A 23650-nucleotide genomic window follows, 5' to 3' on the forward strand; every position below is an offset into this window, starting at 1 on the left:
AGATGTGAGTGGTTTTCGTGGATTGCACATGCCACATAGTGTGTTTACTCTTTACATTGTTTTATGCATGAAAACATAGATAGAAAACCCTGTTACGTCCCTGGGGTAGGTTGGGTAGTATAGGTAAGTTGCCGCTAGGGTCTTACAAACAATGCACAGAGACGATATCTTTAAATTTACCGCTTGAACTCACCCATTTTGAGGGGGTATTGGTTAAGTCTAAATAGGAAAGTGTGAAATTCTCTGTTTCTATAGTGTGTAAAAGTTTCATTCGGGTGATAGCAACATGGCTACTACAGCAAAGTGCAAGAGGAACGTCCTCACACTGAAGCAAAAGCTTGAATTACTCTAGAAAATAGAGACAGGAGTTAGTAGATACAAATTAATGGACGAATATAAAATTTCTTTTTTTTTTTTACTGGGTTATTTTACGACGCTGTATCAATATCTAGGTTATTTAGCATCTGAATGATATGAAGGTGATAATGCCAGTGAAATGAGTCCGGGGTCCAGCACCAAAAGTTACCCAGCATTTGCTCGTATTGGGTTGAGGGAAAACCCCAGAAAAAAACTCAACCAGGTAACTTGCCCTGACTGGGATTCGAACCCGGGCCACCTGGTTTCGCAGCCAGATGCACTGACTGTTACTCCACAGGTGTGGACGAATGAATATAAAGTTGAACAAGTTCAACTTTATACAATATAAAGAAACAAGGCAGTCAACTTCGGTGATTCATAAGTAACAATGAATCTACGAAAGTTGCGAAAAATTGGAAAACTGTACATCAGTCCCACTGTGAAGAATTGGGTCGTGTTCTATACGAATGGTTTGCAATTAAAAGATCTGAGGGAATGTGCATTTCTAGCCGATGCTACAACAAAAAATCAAGGAATTGCACCAGAAAATGAAACTGCAAGGTACATGTGGATTTTTCGTTGAGTGGAGAGACATGGAATACGAAAACTAGACGTGTCTGGTAATAAAGGAGTGCCGATGAAGTGTCCACGGATCAGTTTATTAATTAGTTCCAGAAAATTGTGTCCGAGAGTAATTTTAATGTGGAACAAATATATAACGCCAAAGAGACTGGTTTATTATGGAGGTGTCTTCCTACAACAACATTGGCATGTGCGAAGGAAACCTCCCCTAAGGGCTTCAAACAAAACAATGATCATGTAACTGTTATGGTATGTGGAAATGTTGCAGGTACACACAAAGTGACATTGACAGTGGTGAGAAAATACCGAAATTCAAGGTGTTTAAAAAACATAAAGAATCTCTCTGTCCATTATCAGGCACAAAAAAATGCATGGATGGATTGCCATAGCCTGAGCCGTCAGTGTTGCCACATTAGGAGGTTCGCACAAATTTCATGTGTAGTAAATATTCGAACTGAAAATTATAATAGTTTCTAGTAAATATTCGAACCGAAAATTATAATAGTTTCTATCTTATGAAGCAACTAAACAGGAAGTGACATCATGTTGTTGTCAGCAGAAGCTCGGTTGCCACATAGATAATTTTGTTTTACATTCTTTGCTTCCTTTCCATGTAGAAGCACTCAAGAGATTACGTGTTTCTTTTAATCACAGTGTTAGTAACACTTTTACACTTGCAACAATAATGGCAATGACACAGAACATGAAAGCAACTATATACAACACACGAGTTCTGGCGCCATAAGTTTGGCAACATTGTCCCAGCAAACAAGAGAATATCACACCACACTCGGTTGGCACTGTATTGCCAGTATGTTCCTAGCAGACAAATTTTTCTATTGTAAATGCCAGTGAAAAGTTACATTCTCACTCAATGTTGCAACGCTGTACAAGCTACCCTTCTAGTCTGCACTCACCCCTCACCTATAGAACTACTTCCTGTTTCATCACTTTAAAACGTGGAAATTAGTATAGTGTATTTTTGTATTAAGTGATGTGCAGGACCCGGAAGTTCATGCATTTGCATGTTTTTTTCTTAGGGGTTAAAAATGTATGCTTATACATTATGTGCACGAATTATGCATTTTTCAGTTATTTGAACATGATTTTATGATGCATATAACTGCATATTTTCGTGATTTCGATAAATGCATCATATTTCAATATTTTAGTGCCTATATGGCATATTTTAATGCATTTCATGGTTTTTGTTTCTTTCTTTGAGGTCTGTGGATATAGAGGGAAAAATTAGATCGGTGTCGGGTAGAGTTCCCGGGTAGCTCAGTGGGAGAGCGTTGGTACGTTTAACCAAAGATCCCGGGTTCGATACCCGGCTCCGGAACAATTTTTCCCTCGAAATTATTCAAATTAACTTTACAGGGAGTTATTCCTGAAAGCTTAATTTGCATAATACACGTCACTGTACGTAACAGAAAACCACAATTTAAAGTCACACAGAGTTAGTGTGCACTCAAATGTTGGTTGCTTGACTGTTGTCAGCCCACTTTGAGGTCTGTGGATATAGAGGGAAAAATTGGATCGGGTAGAGTTCCCAGGTAGCTCAGTGGGAGAGCGTTGGTACGTTTAACCAAAGGTCCCGGGTTCGATACCCGGCCCTGGAACAATTTTTCCCTCGAAATTATTCAAATTAACTTTACAGGGAGTTATTCCTGAAAGCTTAATTTGCATAATTGTCGGTGCCTTAAATAAGGAACAAAAGACGATACCCTATCATCTTAATGTGTGTGAACTGTCAGCCAATAACAATGTAACTGTGGTCCAGTGTGTGATAGACTCCTTGAAATTATTATGGCCACCTGGAATCAAATACTTTTATTTGTTACCGATGCAAGTACTTATGGTAAAATCAGGACAAACACTAAAAGGTATTTTTCCTAACTTAATTCACATAACTTGTGTGGCACATGCTCCTCAACGCATTGCTGAGACAATACGTAATTCTTTCCAATTGGTAGATAGATTTGTGGCCTCTACAAGAAGAATTTTTGTAAAATCTCCTTCAAGAGTCAAGTTGTTTAGATAAATAGCACCTAATATCCCACTTCCTCCTGTACCAGTGTTAACTCGATGGGGAACATGGCTGGATGCAGCTTTGTATTATGCACAGCACATAGAAATAGTCAAAGAGGTTGTTAATTCATTGAACTCGAATGATGCTACATCAAAAGAAACAGTGCAAAATATTCTGTCAGGCATTGGGTTAGAAAGGAATCTTGTTTTCATATCTGCCATAACGTCACTGGAAGCTGTAGAATCTCCCTTAAATGTTTTTGAAAAAACATTATGCAATCTAATTTCTGTTCCTGGTAGTAGAGAAAGTGAATTATGTAATTTCAAAAAATCCTGGTTATAAAGAGATCTGCGATATTCAAGACATCCTCGAAGGAAAAAGTCTGTCACAGCAGGAGAATTGTCTCTCTGTGGAGCAGTTAATATCATTTAAATATGCCCCAATGACTTCTTGTGACGTGGAGAGAAGTTTTTCAGGTTACAAAAGTGTTTTGCGAGACAACAGACGAAGTTCTTCAGTTGAAAATTTGTGCAAAGTGATGGTTGTGAACTGCAATTCATCAGTTAACAATCGCAGCAGGACCATTTCTGCTTCAACCTTTAAGGAATAATGTAAGTTTATTGTTATTAATACTAACTCGTCTTGTCTACTGCCAAAGAACATTACTTCTTTTAATTTAATAGTGCATATTTATTGGCATATTTTCAGTTTTTAAGAGCATATTTGCATGCATATTTCATAGTTTTTTAGGGCATGAACTTCCAGGCCCTAGTGATGTGTTTTAATAAAGAAAATCCACACAGTTTTATGTTATTTAGTTATGATCAAGTGACTGAGAAATAAGCTTCATATGACTGCAGTTTCAACAATTTGGCATCATAAAATACTAACAGGTAATTTTTTTTAAAGACTTATTCAATTATCCGGCAAAATCTCGTATCTTGTCTAGTTCCATGGTGCCGGTTAAGAGAAATTCTACTGTACATGTAAATCCTATGGAGAATAGCTAAGATATACAAAACAATATTTGCATTAGGCCTACTTATCTGTAAAGTATCCTAAAACGAAAAACATTTTTTTTAACAAAATATTTACAATCAGGTATTTGAGGCATTCCACGTCTTTGACTTTGATGTTTTGAAACAGTTAAAAAATTTGTGTATGTGTTTAGGGAGTTAAAAAATCATCATCATCATATCCCTCACGTATTAGACCCTACAGGATCTGTTACGGTCTCATGCCAGCGCTTTCGTGGTCTTCCCAATTTCCTCTTTCCTCTTGGTACATAAGTAAGAATCTGTTTAGGCCATCTAGTGTGATCCATCCTTTCGACATGTTTTTTCCACTGAAGTCGATATTGTTGAACAAAATTAACTATAGGATCCATTTTGAGTTCCTGCAATATGTCCACATTTTTATGGTGTTCCAGCAAAGAACATCCCGCTGTTCGTCTCATGAACCTCATTTCCGCTGTCGTCAGCCTTTGCTCATCAGCTTTTCTGATTGCCCATGCCTCACTACCGTAAGTGAGGACTGGTCGAGCTAGTGTTTTATATACCTTTAGCCTTGTATGTTTCTGAACATGGGAGGATTTGAAGACGGCATTAATGACGCCAGTGATTTTTATAAATTTAGATATTTTGTTTGACATATCTTCATCAGTGATGTAAGAGAGGTTATAACCTAAATAGTTAAATGAGTTAACACGTTCAATTAAAGTATTATTTATCATGATCTTACTTGGAATTGGGTTCTCTCCCGAAAATGCCATGACTTTTGTTTTCTCTTTTGAGATTTCCATATTGAAATCAGAGGCGATTATTTGCAAATTATAAATGGCTCTTTGTAAAGCATCCTCTGTTTTAGCGATAATAACCTGATCGTCGGCAAACATTAGTGTATCGAGAACTCTGTTTCGATTAATTTGAATTCCAGCATGATGACTTTGCCTCCAAATGTATAAAATATGGTTCATATATATAATAAACAACAGAGGGGAAAGACCGCACCCTTGTCTAACACCTTGGTTGATGGAAGTCCAGCTAGTAGTTCCGAGTTCAGTTCTTATGGCAATTTCATTTTGTTGATATAAATTATAAATGGAGAGAATGATTTGGTTTGGCACATTATCATAGCGTAAAATCTCTAAAAGTTTATTTCTATCAACTCTATCAAAAGCTTTTATGAAATCAATAAAAGCTAAGTGGGTTGGAATATTAAATTCTCTGTGCTTTTCAATTAAAATCTTCATGGTGAAATAGCTGTCACAACATGATCTTCCTTTTCGGAATCCATTCTGTTCTTCAGTGATTTTGTCTTCGTAAAGATGTGATAGTATATTTTTGATTATGGCTGTATAGATCTTATATCCAGAATTGAGAAGACTTATACCCCTGTAATTTTCACATAGTTTTTTGTTTCTTTTCTTATAAATGGGTACTACAATGGCTTTTTGCCAACTTTCTGGGGGGTTTAATCCTGCCCATATATTGTTTAAGAAATATAAAAATCGATAGGTAAATTCTTCTCCAGCGTATTTAAAAAGCTCGAAATTTAAATTATCTTCACCTGGGGCTTTCCCGTTTTTTAAACGTTTATATACTTCAATGAGTTTATCATAAGTAATAATATCTGTTGTGTTGTTGTTGGAATTCTTTAATGTAAGAGAGATGTTTTTGTGAGACCATATATTTTTAAAGTAAGCAAGTAGAGATTCGTTAGGAATAGGGTTTATAACAACATTTTCTTTTATCTCCGAATTTATTTTCTTTAAAATTTTGAAAGTTTTGGGTCTTGGTAATGTTAAATCTCTTTCTAATCTTGAGACGAAATCACTCCATTTCTCTCGGTGTCACTTTCTTGTTTCCCGTTTTGCAATTGCTCTCTTTCTTTTATATTCAATTTCATCTTCAAGTTTTTTTGTTTGCAAAAATCGAGATATGCTTCTCGCTTATCATTTATCACCTTCTTGATATCCTCATCCCATTTCAGTGTGCCTCTTTTTCTCTTCTGCTTAATATTTTTTACGCCAATACTTTCAAATGCAGCCTTTTTCAAAATATTTGTTAAGTTGTTCCATTCTTCCTCTATATTATCCGAGATTTTGATTTTTTGAAGATATTCCTTTATGCGACATTCATAAAGCCATTTAATACTATCATCTCTCAATAAGTCTACTTTAAAAATAAGCCTATTGCTTTCTTGCTTGAAATTTTTAATATTTCTTTTATGCCATGGTGCTGGTATTCTAATAGGGAATATAATTAGATAATGATCTGTCTCTAATTCAGGACCTCTACAAGCTTTGACATCTAAAACGAAGCTAAACAATTTTTGATTACAAATGACATAGTCAATAATAGATTGTGATCCTCTTGCGTGCCATGTATATGTGTGTATATTTTTGTGTTTAAAGAAAGAATTCATTACTTTTAGATCATTGTAAATCACAAAATCTCGTAGTCTTTGTCCATTATTATTACAAGTTGTTTCGCCGTGTTTTCCAATGTGCCCTCTAACTTCATTATTACCAATTCTTGCATTGAAATCCCCTAATAAAAGTAACATGTCTGATTTATTAACTTTATTGATGATGATTTGTAATTTATTGTAAAACAACTCACTATTATCTTCATCTCCTTCCACAGGTGCATAGGTGCCTATTACTGTCATAAAACCTCTTCTAAGTTTACTTCGAACTTCTATTAATCTTTCATTCCAAAATTTACAATAATCAATAGAGGAGCGTAGTGATTTATGAATCATTAAGATAACCCCAGCTTTTGCTCTTTCTTGTCTATTAACACCACTGTATAATTGAATATAGTTATTTGTTTCTTTCGATCCGTTTTGTTTTCTTTTTGTTTCACTAATTGCTGCAATTTTGATACCTTTTTTTGCTAAAATGTCATCAAGCTGATCGTCCTTGTATGATAATCCTTGAACATTCCAAGTGGCAAATTGTAAAATACCCTTTTTTTTCCATTTATTTTTACTCATAGTCCTATTCATGCCACAGTCGTCAACAGATTCTGCAGTCCGGCTGTTAATATTATGAGACTTGAATGTAATATGGAGTTCCTGTGGATAGGTTACAAGCCTGTCGCACAGTAGTCCAGTGGTAGGGCTGCTACCTTAATAGCCTTCTGGACAGGCGTTTATATGGCATTTCCTCCATATGTGTTGGAACAGTTATACCGCTGTGACTCGGTCCCCAGAGCCTCATCTGTTTAGGAACAGGTTGCACCACGTGAAGGTGAGGTTGGGAATTAGGTAGGAGAGGTGATAGATGGAATGAACTTCACTAAAAATAAACTCCGTATATTTTTATTTCAGCCAAAAACTTTTTTTGGAATATGAATCGAAACTGAAAATATAAAAATGGGCACACACTGACAGCCATGAATGCTTATAACTTTGGTTCTGTGTGTTCTGTGTATCACTCAATTGAAAGTTTAAGAATTGTAGTTTTATTTCACATCACTAATATCGTTTTTTGGAATAATTTATTGTAAATACAACATTAATACATTTTTTAAGTTGAATTTTCAATATGAATGCGAGAATTAAAAAAAAAATAAATGAACAATCAATTTATTCCCAATTTAATTTTCTCAATGTGTGTGTAATTTGAAGATGGAACTGTGGAAACTGAATTGTAAAGATATATTTTAGAAAGTGCGTGCACTGCCTGTACTCATAGAATGCATAGGTCTGCTAAGCAATAAGAATCTGATGGGAGATATATTTTGACCGTCATAGAAGAATTCATCAATGCAGTTGAGTAAACACTTCCTTATGGAAAATTACACTAATCCTCATTCCATAGGTACATAGAGACTCTGCATAACAACAAACATACTGCAAAATCCTGCCGCACCCCAACCAATGTTTGGTTCTGTGTTCATATTGGCTCTGCATGTTTAGAAAAAAAAACAAAACAGCAAATCTGCCATTAATACTTCGAAAATGTATAACAGATATGCTTCCAGAAAAGGATCTTATTTAACAACTTGCAAGATTTTTATGAAAAAAACATTATTGAGAAAATTACTTACAAGCAATGGCTGGCAGTTGAAAGTATAAATTTAGAAATTATAGAAACACAAGATGAGGATTTGACTTCAGAAAAGTTGTTCACAAAATTAAAAGCCCTTACACACCATGCATTTATTTGACAGCTGCAAGCTAAATTTCTCAGAGAACGAAAACATATAGGAAGGAGAATGCTTAGTCATATGTGATTTTTCGAAAAATTATGCCTTTGTCATTCAAGGTTCTATGCAGGGTGTTCACTGAAATAACAATCAGGTCACAGACCACAGTGCATCTATTTATATCTATTTCACACAGGGATGTGAAGTAAAATACAGGAACCTATGTAACTGTAATATTGGAGTGCCTTAAATATGAAACCAATGCAGTTTATGTTTTCAATATTATTTAATCACGGTTTCTAAAGGTGAAAGTAGAGATTAGTAATAAAATTTATTTAATTTTTATGATGGAGCTAGTGCACGATGTAACAGAAACAATTTTGTAAACAATACTACCATGAAAGGGATTTTGGAGTATCCGCAAAGTGGTACTTTGCAACTTCGCACAGTAATGCTGTGATGGCATTGGCTGCAACACTACACAACATTCAAGAAATTGTTCTAATGGGTTGTGAAAAAAAATAGTGGCATTTCCTTCAATTTCTTCAGCAATGAGAATTTATCAAATATATCTATATGTGAAAAAAAAAAAAAAAAGGTATGAGAAAACTGAACCATTATGTGGAACACTAACAATACATTCTTCCATCCCCATTTCAACTACACAAGTTAGCATCAGTTATTTAAGAGGATGCCATTAATTTTCTGACCTAAATATATGTAGACAAAGTGCAGAAATTAGGAATTGTCAATTTAATATCAACATACTAGTTTGAAGCATTTGTCTTGAATATAGTCTACGACTTACCTCCTTAGTTAGAGATGACTGATCAATTTTCTGTTGTTTTTTCTGTACCTTCCCTTGCTGCTGATGTAGAGGTACAGTGGGTTTCAACTTCTTAACATCAGAAACTGGTACATCATCTTCATCTGAGTCACTCAGGCCATATTTGGAGAAGTGATCAACCTGATATTAAGCATTAAAATAATATCGTTAGTGCAACATAAATAATACATTTCACTATAAAATAATTAATAATTATTTTATAACATTCCTGAGCAATAAAGAAGGCTTGAAATTTTAGGCCTCTGCAGAAGTTATAAGAGTATTCAAAGCTATTAAAGCGCTGTACATCAGTTGCACATTTTTCAGGAAGTATTTTAATACTCCTGTGGTATAAACTCGAGATTATGAACCCAACATTAAACATTCTGTATGTACTTACTTTGAATACCCAAGAACCTGTCTGTGAACGATACTCTAGAAAACGAGTTTGGAGCTTGGCACACACTCTGCGCAATTTTCCTTCATAGTCCATCTGTTTCAGTCGGTCGGGATCAGTGATAGGATTATGAGTGGTCTTATCAATTGGCCAAACACGATCCAAAGTCACCTGTGCTCGGCGGTTCAGCCCACAACCAACAGGAGGTTTCTTTTCATCATCAGGATATAACATGACTTCTTTGTGGCGGAAGTGTACTGTAACAAATATATAAAACAAGTTAAGTGATATTTTAAAGTAATGAAGTGTCAATGTTAGGTCTTTACATACATCAAAAAGTTTTTTATGCACTAATATTCTGTGTGGACCTAAGACATGATAAAGGGATGAGTACTAGATCCTCTATGGATTTCAGTTCTTGGTTCTGCAAAACAGACTTGAACAAATAAGGTGGGGAATGGGAGATTGGAGGAGGGGGGGGATCAGGATAATTTGGGTATGTTAAAATTTATTGAATAAAACTTTACCTAATCTTCAACAATTGTCTATTTTACAATTGCCTATAAGGAGTGTTAAAAATTTGTGTTGATCACACTGATACTGTTTCTTGTTTACCTGTCCATGAAATGACCCATCACATTCAAAGCAATATTGTTGGGAAACTAGCTAAGATACAGTAACCAAATTTATGTATATATACAGATCCAGAAACAAAATTTGGGCCACCTGAATTTTCTACGTTCCCATATTGTGCATGCTCAGTGCTTTTTGGGTCTGTACATTACACATGTTTAGAACATGTTTTTAATAAATTTAGTAATATATCACTAATAGTTTGTTAGTAAATTACAATGTACAAACTTGGGGTAATCTGGGTATAAGTTACAATTTATCGAAAAAAACTTTAACTGGGAAGCAAGAAGGCAAATGCAAGAACTCCAATATGCTGAGCATTAGCAACAAACAAATCACTTTACCTAATCTTCAAACACATGTCAATTTAATATACAAGGTGAACTGAAAGTAATGTCATAATTCTGATGAGTGATTCTTGAGTAAAGAACAACAAAAAAAGTCAAATATCATTTTGCAATGTTTAGAATAGTTTTCCAGAAAAACGTGAATTTTAAAATACATGAGTCATGACATCTTGCAACGCTGCGATCAGCAGGCAGTACACACTGAGTTGTGTTGCTTTGAACAATCCTTTCACCTGGCTTGTTGAAGGTCATTGTCATTGAAGGTCATAGTTTTTAGACTGGTAAGAAAGAATACAGACAATATACCGTTTAATTTTTGTGTTTAAACTATGTTAGAGAACAGAGAATGAACAATGCTCATTTCATGTTAAAAAAAATTTGAAAAAATTAATATAACTCTAAACCTAACTTTAATTAAACGTTCAGAGAACACAGGCAGTAAGACATGCTTATTTCAAATTAAAGTCAAAAGATTAAGAAATATTTCTACACTCCCATTTCAATTGATCGTAAAGATCGTAAACAATAATGATGCATATTTCACGTTATAAAAACAAAATTTTAGAACATTTAAATCTCTCAAGGAAAAAAAAAATAAAAATAAAATATGCTTATTTTATGTTAAAGTAACTAACAAAAAATAAAATAGTAATATTATGAAACAAGTTTATAATGTTATAATTTATTATGTGAGGAAATGTTATGAAACTAACGTAGTGAGTTTCATATTTTTACAAATGTAATAATTGTGTAATATTATAAATGAGTTTCATATGCTATTTTTTTGTATGACAGCATTATAAAATAATATTTAATAATAAAGAAATAACATCAGATTTGTAATGATGTGTAGTTTGAGATCATGGTCTATGAAGAAAGAGGTTGCTATGACAAATTTGATATGTTAAATATTATAGCATGGCAAATTGTTTCATAATGTTAACTTTATGGCACAAGTTATGCCTTCTTTAATAGAGGTCATGACGTTTTAGTTGGCATGGTAATGTTTTTATGGCACTAGTACGATAATTTGGCATATAATGCACGATTTTCACTAACTATAAGACTTTATAATGCTGATGTACAAAAAATGTTGTTTTTAAACTCTTCAATTTAATTTTAATTAATTATTTGGTAAACACAGCAAATAAGAAAAACTTATTTTACATATACAAATGTGACTTGTCCAACACTTTCATCTGCCAGCTTTGTGGATAGGTACTGGGAGGCCAGAGAAAGAATGCAGCATTGCTGACATCCTCTCCTTCGTAGTTTCACTTGCACATTGTTCACTTTATTTCGTTTTCTTTCATTTTAGTTTCTATCGCCATTGTACGGTCAATGACTCTAGTCAAGTGCCACTGCATTGAATAATAATAAAAAAAAAACATATACAAATGTAATTAACAATTTAAAAAATCTCAGTTTGTCATACTACGAGCATTTTCTTCAGCCAATTCCCTCCCACTTTAATTTTTAAAGTAGTAATTGGTAAACTTACATACAAGAAATCAAACTCCCCAACCCATATTTAAAAACAAACTAGTGGCTTGTGCAGCAAATGCTGCAAACTAAGTTCATTAGACGTTCAAATAAACATTTTTTCAGATTTATTTTCAATGAATACCAGACATTCTGAAAGTTATTTGCTTCCATAATAATGAAAGATACTCTCTCTCGAGCCAATACTGAAGAGAACCACACACATAAATACCTACACCACACTGCCATTAAATATATGAAAAAGACCCAACCCCACTTGATTAATAACTATAAAAATATTTGATTTTTAATAATATTATTATCTTACGTAAATTTTATAGCTTTCAGTAACATATACTATATATATTATATAGTCGCCACTCAGTAAAATATAGAAATCAAAATCTAATTCGAGTTATTCTCTACATCTACTTATATAACCCCAAAACGTTTCACTTTCATATCATCAATATAGCATTAATATGTATAATTAATGAAAAATAGTCACATCATGGCATTAACTACAATAATATTTCATTTCTAATGGTAATAATGTCATCAAACCACCTCAAGTTTTGTAGTTTTTAATATCCAATACACGCTGTACCCAGAAAATGACACACCACAGAATCGAACCTATCAATTATTTTTAGTAAGTTAATTTTTTAATAACCTATTTAATTTGAGCTCTAAATATGTCAGCATTCTTGCAGATCATGGCCTTCGTGTAATATTGTTTACTGTAGTATGTGTTTTGTTTTATTCTGAAATGCAATACGGCCGACTTGATGCTCGCTTCGCTTCGCTTCTCCTTTACAAAAAAGTGAAGGGGATATCAAGTCGGCCGTGAATGCTATTAGCTAGTTCTCAAAACTGACGACAGATCGATTTTGGAAAATAGGAAAATTACGTTTAAAAATTGACATTTCACTGAAAACTACTATTTTTCCGAAAAACTTTGAGTTCCAAGCTTCAAAATGAGGGGTCATTTATTAAAATCCGTCCAGCCGTTTTCCCGTAATTTCCATTACCAGTTCAAATTATATATATAGATGTGTTATGTTTCCTTTTCTCATTGTCTCACAAATTCCTTGCATATGCAAGCTGCATCTCTCCAGGCAGCTTTACAGTGCTGTCACAGCGCATCAGGTTTTAAAATTCTTTTGCGGAGCAAAAACTTACGTTGATTTGGATCAAATTTCTGCACATTTAAAGGACAAAACTAAAATTCTTTCAGTCATTAAACTGACTAAACATACTGGGAATTAATTCAATAGCTTTCCCAAAATACGTTATGAAATGTTTCACATAGAATAAATTTTTTCTCGAAAAAGAAGGAGGAGCAAAATTGTATAAACTTTTTGTTTCAAATAATTCAAAGAATAACCCTTTGAAATTAATTACATTACTTATGGTTCACCGTGCATATTGTCTATTTCACAATAAAATTGTCTATTATGGAGTGTTAAAAATTTATGTTGATCCCACTGACACTGTCTGGTAAAAAAAAAGCTGTTTTATTTACCAGTGTATGAAATGACACATCACATTCAAAGTAATATTGTTGGGGAACCAGCTATGATACAATAACCATGTGTGTGTTACATATGTTTAGAACATGTTTTTAATAAATGTAGTAATACAGAGTGGTTATAATTAAACTGTGTTCAGCGTGACACAGCACAGACTCTAATGATCGTAGGAGTGTAAAACCTCGTAGATATGCTAATTAGCCAATATGCTCGCGAATTATGCCAAAAATAATTAGTTCCAAGTCTCGCCACCAGGTGTAAATATAGCGTTGTAAGCAGTCAAAACGTGCAATTTTCTGTAACTCTGACGTCAATATGTTCTTCCAGTTCCATTGCATTGTGCCAGTTCCCTATTGCTTGATGACACATATTGATTCCATTAGTGAAGTGAATGTTCTATTGAAAATTTAGAAGGTTGAACTTTTTCTTGTGAAACGCAATGGCTGTTGAGAAGAGAGACCGTGCACTGCTAGTGAAGTTGTTTTACCAGAATGGCAGAAATAGCAATGCTGCATCACGGGAATATCGCCGACAGAAACAGTGACCCATATCAATTAATGGGCTGAAGAAAATGATGAAAAAATTCGAAGAAACAGGTGAATTAGATGTCGCACTAGGGAGAGGATGGCGGTCCATCCTTATGGAAGTCGTTAACGAAGTTTCTGTAGCTGTAGCTGACCGTGCAACACATGATTCAAATTCAGAAAACCAGTGCTCGAGCTGTGTCATGTGCATTGTCGCTCCCCTGGTCAACAGTTCGCAACATTTTGCGATACATTTTACACTGTTATCCCTACAAAATTCATACTGTGCAGTAATTGAAACCCCGTCAGTTTAATTATAAGCTCGTAGATATGCTAATTAACCATTGCGCACACGAATTATTTTAAAAAATAATTAGTTCCACATCTTGCCACCAGGTGAAGATATGACGCTATAACCAGTCAGAACGTGATATAGGCTCAGGAAAAAGGCAGGAAAGATCAAACACATGATAATTGCACGTTTATTAGGAACTATGGTTACAAACACTGTTCAACATGGCCTCCCACCTCAGCAACATGTTACATCCGTAACGCTGCATGGTCGACAGTTGCTCGCAGCGTATCTGGTGAAATCAGAACGACATGTCTTCATATGCTAGCCCTTAGGTCAGGCCGTCCTCTCCCTGGTGTGACACCTAATTCAGCTGTTTCCTCGAATTTTATCACCATGTTCTTCAGTCCATTAATTGACATGGGACCTCCTTTCAACTGTTTCTGTCAGAGATATTCCCACAATGCAGCACGTTGCTATTGTTGTCATTCTGGTAAAACAGCTTCACTAGCAGTGCACGGTCTCCCTTCTCAATAGCCATTGCATTTCTCAACTTTCAACGAACATTCGCTTCACTAGTAGAATCAACACACGTCACCAAGCAACAGGGAACTGCTACAATACAATGCAACAGGAAGGACCGTGGCTAATGAGAAAGACAGGCTTCGGCATGGATCGAAGTCACGTGGTTATCGTGGTCTAGTCATGACCATCTTGACAATCGCCTAACACACACAAATTCCACAATTTGGGACATCTGGCCGACATCTATGGCTGACCACTAGATCCAGAATACAAAGCAGAGGTTAAATTAAAAATACAATATGATTGCGGAGAGAATATGGAACAATGATAAATTTAAAAATAAAGTACAATTTGATTTCGGAGAAACATGAGATGAAAATACATTGAAGAGTAAAAAAAAAAAACAAAGGAATTATTATATTGAACTCATGTTAAACATGCATTTATATATAAATTTGTTCAATGTTGGCCAAGTTAGGACTAAGAATGTGACATCGCGCCGTAGCCTGTCTTTCTAGTTAGCCACGCGGAAGAACATACTTACGTCAAGAGTTACAGACAATTGCACGTTTTGACTTCTTACAGGGCCATATTTACACCAGGTGGCGAGACTTTGAACTAATTATTTTTTTGGCATAATTCGCGAGCGCATTGGTTAATTTGCATATTTACGAGGTTTCACACTCCTACGATCATTAGAGTCTGTGCTGTGCCACACTGAACACCGTCAGTTTAATTATAACCACCTTGTATATCATTAGTAATGTAGTAATAGTTTGTTATTAAATTAAAAGTTACAAATGTGGGGTCATTTGGGTATAATTACAGGTTAACTGGTAACTAACTTAGTTTCTGTTCCAAATCACACAAATTATGAATTGGTGAGAACAAATATCCGAAGTATTTTCTGTTCCTGATTTTAATGAGAAATATTTTAAGTTTACAAAATAAGCCTTATCAAGAACTTAAGTATTGGTTGAAAAATTTTTTATCTTATTAGGTCTAATTAAAATTATTTAATCCCTACCTAACCTCTACATTCTGTTCTAGGATACATACATTAACCTATGGTTGAGGTAATTTGATTTTATAAGGACTTTACAGCATTTTTTACTTCAATAATACATATTATACCAAAATTTCCCCATCCATGGGGTAAATTCAGTATAGTTAAACTTAGGGTTATTATTATGCTAAGGAGTGGCCAATATACTTGAAAATGCAATAGAATCATTCTAGATTTATTTTATTAGAAACTTTCCTCATTGGAGAATTGCCACGAGGACAAAGTATACTCTTAACAATTTGTGTGATTGTATAAAAGAAAATTAATTATTATACACATAAGCTTTATCGAAAACCAATACGTGTGTGACAAAGATTTATACAAATATACAAATGCAGAAATACAGAAATTTACAGCTGTAAATTATACCAATGATTTCTTAGAAGGGTTCCGGATCCTTTAAGAGGTAACAACACAATAAATTTTAATTTATGGATTATATATTTGGCAAAATAATTTTACAAAATGAGGAATTGCTTCTCTGGCTCCCATCATAAGAGCTACTACTTTGATTTCTCTAAGTTTGTATTTTTCTAAATAATAGGGAATATGAAGACATTTAAAGATAGCGACGAATGTAGACATGTGTGTTGATCTAGTGCTGATGTAACAGTGAAATTGATAGTTCGTGGAACTGTAGTCTAGGCAAAGTGGTTTGATTTTGTAAGTACGTTTCAAGTGGTAGCCCTGTAAATGTTAGTATCACAGGATAAATTACAATTGTGACATGGGATGCGAAAATAATTGAGACTCCAAATGAGAGTTTCAAGGTCTAAGCGGAATTAAAAAATAATCATATTAAAAACATAGTTCCAGCACGTTCTGCCAGAAAAAAAGCGTTGATAACTTCTATGTAGTGTTGTAGATAGGTCGATGTTAACACGCAATCGAAAATTCTAAAAGAACAAGCAGCAACTTGAGTGGCATTAGAAAAAAAAAAAAAACAAAGGTATGTGTCAAAAATCCCCACCTATCTATGCTGGATATTCAATAAAAGATGTCGGATCAAAGATTATCATGTTTGAAAACTTGCCTATTTAAATTAATGTGAATTCTGCAGTTGGTGAGTTGCACAGAGTTTCTTTATACATGGTCTTATGGTTGAAAAACTGAACTGAGCATTGTTGCAGGTGTTCACGTTTCATTGATAAAGTCTGTCTCAAAATGAAATGTACCATATCAAAGACTTCATTGCAAATAGAAAATGAGTTTTAAAGAGACTTTCTGGATGGCATAAAATTTATTTTTCAAATACAAAATTTCGCAACACACTCCATGGAGCTGCGCAACACACCGGTTGGGAACCCCTGCAGTAGAGGATCAAGATGGTCGTGAGCATAGATGTCACAACACTTTTTCGCTCTGCAGAAAATGAAATACAGAAAATATTTCAAGTGTTGAATAAAGATAAAAGAAGTGACATAAAGTGGTGTGAAACTGTGGCAAACTCTGTGAATACTGTAAAAGAGACTTTAGTGCTGTTTAGAGACAGATTAGTAAGCAGAGAAGAGGTACTTGCTGCAAAACCTTGTTCTCCTTCTGTTAGTTATGCAGATACTGTATCACCAAAACAAGATATTCAAAGAATGTTGTTCTTGTTACTCCTAAGACTCCAGATTCTGTGACAGACTCGTCAGAAACACTGCAACTGGTTTGTAGTGTGATCGAAAAGAAAATGCATGTTGCAGTAAATGCTATTAAAAAGGTTAGAAATAAAGCCGAATTGATAGAACTTCACAGTGAAAGTGAGTGCAGTGACTTTGTTAAGAGTGTGGAATATAATAACAGCAATTTGTGTACCAAGGTACCTAATAAGTGGGACCCGCAATTCATAATCCATGGAATAGAGGTAACGGTGTCAGCTGACAAATTGACAGACAACATTCTTTCACAGAATCCTCATGTGAAGTAGTGCATGACAGACCTGATGCAACAGATGGAGCTACAGTTTCTCAAGAGTTCAAGAGATGGCAGCACCCAATATGCGTTGATCACGTCGTCACCAGGTATCTATCATGCCGCAACAAGCGGAGGAAAGCTATACATCGGCTACAGTAGATGTCGAGTGCAAGACTATACTCCTGGCCGAGATTGTTACAACTGCTCAGGGTTCAGCCATATAGGTGTGGAGCGCAAGTCTACAAAGAGATGCCCTCAGTGTGCAGAGGAACATAGCATTGTGGGCTGCGCCAATATGAAGGCAGCATGAGCCAACTGCTTACAGTTCAATAACAAAATGGCAGGAAGACTTATTTTCAACCAAACTGCACTGATCATCCTGCAACCTCACCCGAATCTCCAGCGTTTAAGAAAATAGCACTCGCAGCAATTGACGATAAATATAATTTCGATCCAATTGCAACTGATATTAGGGAAACTTCATTACTATGTAAACAACATGTATGTTTCGATTGGGTACATAGTCATGTAGGGAACACAGGGAACGAAAAAGCAGATCATCTAGCCAAGATGGCTGCAAATTCGGAAACAGAGTATGTATACACTAAACACCCCCTCTTATGTTGAAATGATGGTAGACATGTTAAATGGCTGGAATGTGATGTGGTTAAATAGTACAAATGGCCAAATCACAAAATTACTATGTTTTCCTACAGTTAAAGATAGGCTAAACGGGAAGAATTATGAACCATCATACAAATCCACACAATTTATGACTGGCCACGGAAAATTCAATTCATATTTTGAACATTTCAAAATTGATAGTCCAAATGGCTCTTCATGTCCCTGTGAACACTCCACACAAACAGTCGATCACCTATTATTTGAGTGCCCACTACAAGAACGCATGAGATACTGTCTAGGGACCCATCTTAGCATGTGCGATATAACTTTCACATCACCTACAACAGAAGTTATTCTGAAGCAATGTTGCTTAAAGGAGTTTCACAAATTTATCACTGATGTGTTTAAGACCTTATAGAAAATAACATTCTTCAATGTAAGTAATAGTGTCCTATTTATTCCTTTGGGAGTTAACTTTATAACTTTTAAAAGTGTGGCTATTATGTTGAGGTATGTGTGTTGTAGTGGATGATTAATTTGTTATGTATGTGAGTTGTAGTTATGGGATGCTTGATGTTATCGCAATGTCTTCATTATGGTTTGATTGTGTTTTGTGGCTATTGTGTATTTAATTTATGATGTATGATACAGAAAGCCGCATATATGTGTTATGGAGGACGACTTTTAAGAAATGTTATGTATGCATGTTGTAACTATTTTTCTGTATATCTCAAATTCATGCCTGGTGTTTGCTTTGCTATTGCAATGTCTAAATCACGGATTGCTAGTTTTTGTTTACATTGTGTAGGCTACTTTATTTTTCCTTTCTATTTCTCTTTATGGTTACAGTCAATGCATGCCTTTTGTGTAAAACTATAGCTCTGGGACAAATTTTCTAAAATAGGGCTATCCCCCCCCCCACTTGGAGAACATTAACGATAACGACATGAGAGGGGGAGAGGAGAGGGAGAGGGGGGAGGGGAGGGGGAGAGAGAGAGAATGTTTTTATACCCAAATTACCCCACACAACCCACATATTTTTAAGTTTGTACTACAAGTTAATCACAACAATACATGAGAACTGTTGCATTTTTACATGTTTTAGATCCAGCAAGTAATATGACGGCGTGAAATATTCAATATCGTGTTTCTGCAGTTGAATGTGTTATGGGAATGTAGTGCATATACAGTGGTCATTTTGACAATTTGAAGATAATTGAGGCAAGGAACCAGTTCCAACTGAAAAAAAACTATTCTTTCATGGCATGGGGATGCAAGTGGAGAGAATGAGGTTTAGTGTGCAATGTAAAAAGAATTGAGCCATTGAAAACTGTATGCACTCCTGGAAATATTGAAAGGGTGAGAAATGCATTACAGCAAAGTCTAACTTGTTCAGCACAAAACACACATTCTATTTCATATCTAAAAATACTGTTACATCCAAAGAATTACTCACGTAATGGATATTAGATGTTAGCAACAAGTCATTACCAATAAGCTTTCACTTTATGAATACATAATTAATGCTCTTAAATTTAATTTGTGTACATAAGAACAATAATTCGTACCAATTTCATCCAGGTTCAGATCAGCAACGTCAACTGGATCAGGAAAGAACACATTGCCATAACCCTCACGACCAACAGTGAAGTTCTCAACCACACAACTTCCATCATCATTCATAAGACAAGTGAGCTCTTCAAGAGATGGAATTGTGTAGTAGCCAACTCGTCTCGAAACAATTCCTGTTGGATGAGAGTCCTGACCTTCCATAATTGCTGCAGGTTCATCTGCCTCCAAGCTATCATCTGAAAGAGTATTGTGTGTCATTATTGAAAGAGTACATAATGTGTTTAAGGCAGAATTATTACAGAAACTATATATAAATTCTTTAAATGATAAGTAACAGTAACACACATGCAAGACAACAATAATTAGTATGTACTTACCAGAAGTGGTTGAGCTATTGTTGCTAACATTCTCCTTGTCATCTGCATTGACAGAGGACTGAGTGCTTTGTGTCTTCATTTCTGCAATGGTGTTGTCAACAATTGTATCATTATTTCTTCTTCCAGGACTAAAAAGAAAACAACACATATTATTTAAATACAATATTTCATGCACATTAAGACTGATAGAATAAGAGTTAAGTAAAATGTGTATGCAGGTAATATCGATACAAAGCAGCTTCAGTTGTATGGAGTTATTGTTCATTCAAATATCAAGACTGTCATAATTGATATTCTACTCTGTTATATTTCATAATACAAAGGGAAAAGAATTCGAAGTCACGTTATTGATATCCAGGAGAACATTCAAGAAGACTCACAACTCTCTTCTATCAGCTGAGGGGCAGTAACAATAACAGTGATAGTTAAAGCAGACATAAGCAACATCACTGATGTTAAAGGCAGTTTTGGTGAAGGTAAAAGTCATAGCAGCAGCAGTAGTGAAGGAGGAGGAAGTGGTAGAATTATTTATTAGAGTGCAGTTAAGGCCATCAGGTCTTCTCTTCCACTTCACCATAATTCAACCTGAGGTACAAAGTAATTCGTACAACATAATAAATTGTTACATTCAATGGGATTAGCTAATTATACATGCGACAGTTGTTAGTAATAATATAACATAGCTTACAATTTGAAAACACAGACTACTCGTATTGTATAATATACAATAATAAAGAAAAATAATATAGAGAGTTAACAAAACCATATTACAAAATAAGAATAATTCTTAAGCCAAATTCGTAATGGTCAAAAGAAAGTACTAAATTAATATGGAACACTAACTTGTATACAGGCATAAATATAATAAATATGTCTAGTGCCTATTTAATAACTTTCTAAGCTTTTTATGAAATGATGTTAGGATCTGACAGTCTCTGATCTCACAAGGGAGAGAATTCCAAAGTCAGGGGAGTGCAACACTAAATGATGAAGAATATGCAGAAGTTCTGTGTTGAGGGATTAGAAGCAAACCTAAATCATTTGCTCTTGAGATTGAAAATCTTTGGAAGTGTGAAGCAAGATACTGAGGAGTAGAGGAATGTAGTATTTTGAATAATATGACAGACCGTGTAGCTGACTGCGCTCCTTTAGGCACAACCACAATAACATTTGGAAGCACAGTGTGACATGGTCTCACCGGTAAGTATTACAGACAAAACGCACACAAGCATTATGGGCATGTTGCATATGTTGTGTGAGAGTAGTAGCAGCAGTGCAGCAGTTGTCATCGTCGTCGTCATCATCATCATGTGACCTTGATAGAACTTAAAACTAAACATTTTTAGTGTGCACCACAAAACGCGAAAAGAAAGAAAAAGACATTAAATAAAATTACTAAAAGTCCTGGTAAATTACTGACTGTTGAAGGAATGGAAGCTGCTTTATTAAGTTTTTGAACGACCCCACTAAAGAAAAGATCGAGTGTTTTAAGCTTAACCATATAAAAGGAAATTTTTAACACAATATAAATTTCATAATCGTATGTGGTAGTTATTAATTTTATATAAACATTACACACGTTACACAGAAATGTTTGACTAACGAAAAAGAAAAATCAATATTTTAAGAAAATATATTTTTCATGGACTGCACACTGATGTTCTCCAGCAGCAGAACAGAGAAAAATTTAAATGTTTTTTCATTGGTATTTACTTAAATGGAAGGGATCAGAATTTCAGTCAATATCATGTACAATTCAAATTCGAACTCAGAAGAAAATTTGTATCACGTATTATTCAAAAATCATATAAAATTATCATGCTAGACTTCAATAACAAAAGAAGTGTAATAGTAGCAGTAATGAATAAATTAATGTTCTTCATTGTTGTATACACACTTCTAACACTTATATAATCACTGATTAACTTTTAACTTTACAACTTCTTTACTAGAAAATCATCTGACTGACTAGTTTCGAAGTGTTATTCTTGAATACACCACACCACAACAGGAAACCAGAAAATAGCACAGTACCTTCACTAGGCTTCGGACAATGAAGAATAACACTTCGAAACTAGTCAGCCAGGTAATTTCCTATTAAGTTAACACAGTAAAGAAGTTGTAAAGTTAATCAGTAAATTAATATTACTAACAGAAAAGTACCTAACAAAAACAGCTGCAGGAATATATCTAAATATGTAGCACAATTCTGGGAAAACAGGAAGAATTTTTATTAATCATCGTTTGATATTTAAATTAGTGTAGTATTTCACTACAGTCGTTTTTGTAATATAGTTTTGTTTCCTAAACAATCTCTCCATAACGACATTTTAGTTAATACATTTATATATATAGAAAATGTATACTGTATACCTTACAGTTGCAGTTTTAATTAAAGGAGATGCTGCTTCCTGAACTTCGGAATTTTCTTGTTCTCTTCGTTCAGTCTCTCCTGCATTTTTCCGAAGTGACTTCCGGAGCCTGTTACCAGGAACAGACATTTATAAAATCTCCTTAATTCTATACATAGAGGGTGAGATTTTATGGTGATTATTTTACTCTGTTTTCGGTAATTAAAATGGTTTGATTTCGGTGAATATTTAATAAAAAACAAGCAATTTTATGCATATTTCGCACCTTAAAGAAGCTTAAAAGATAGCAAAATAATATTTTTTAAAATTATTATTGAAACACTATCTTCAAAACTAACAGAAAATTGTTTGTATCATTAATTATATTCATAATTCAATTTCATCCGACTGTAAGGGGATGACTGTTCTAAAATGATCTGATAAAGATTCTTTTGATAAAATTTTCAAACAATATGGAGAAATACGCGGTAAATATCTATAAGCAATGTTTGACATCATATGGTGAATGGCATTGTGATTTCCGAGACCGGAACCGAAAAATAATCTTTTTTTTTTCTGCAACATCCAAACATAACGCACTTTCTTCTTAATTTCTATTACATTCACAAATTCTTCTATAACGTGTAATAAGAGGGCTCTATTATTATCAGAAAAATTTAGCCCATCAAATTTTTGGTTCGGTTAATTTCTTTTATTTTATTCTGTAGTCTTTACAGGTAGAATCTGTGCATTTCACTTCTATGAAGACAACAAAACAGCAAAGCATTCATTTGTTTTCTTGATCAGCACCCACTCAATGAGTTTGTTTCTCCTCTGTCAAAGAGCATCAAATTGACTGTGGTTGCTAAATAGCGCTTTTGCCAAATGCAGTTCTTTCTCAAATCAGCAATTAGCAAATCGACACAAGTTAATTGGAGATTCACTTTCATGCAACGCAATGAGCAATCAAATAAATCAGACATCAACTGATTGGTGATCAGGGATTGATTTGATTTGCATTTCTACAACCAGGCCTAAGACGTGTGAAATAAACACATGCATATAATGAGTATTAG

At 34.5% G+C, this 23650-nt stretch overlaps 1 protein-coding gene across 4 annotated transcripts in view; it reads right to left on the minus strand.

Moving 5' to 3' along the window:
- Positions 1-23650, minus strand: part of Nup98-96 (nuclear pore complex protein Nup98-96) — a 431225-nt gene that overhangs the window by 206697 nt on the left and 200878 nt on the right. For 3 of the 4 annotated variants that reach the window (XM_069823886.1, XM_069823884.1, XM_069823887.1), the window contains 5 exons: positions 22597-22704; positions 20224-20351; positions 19843-20082; positions 9354-9607; positions 8936-9094 (listed from right to left, as the gene is read on the minus strand). In XM_069823886.1, coding sequence (XP_069679987.1) covers positions 8936-9094; positions 9354-9607; positions 19843-20082; positions 20224-20351; positions 22597-22704 — 889 coding nt within the window. The remainder of the gene's footprint in view (positions 1-8935; positions 9095-9353; positions 9608-19842; positions 20083-20223; positions 20352-22596; positions 22705-23650) is intronic. The other variant, XM_069823885.1, reaches the window with a different exon arrangement.

This window comes from Periplaneta americana, chromosome 4 (assembly GCF_040183065.1).
Source record: "Periplaneta americana isolate PAMFEO1 chromosome 4, P.americana_PAMFEO1_priV1, whole genome shotgun sequence".
NCBI classification, from domain to species: domain Eukaryota; kingdom Metazoa; phylum Arthropoda; class Insecta; order Blattodea; family Blattidae; genus Periplaneta; species Periplaneta americana.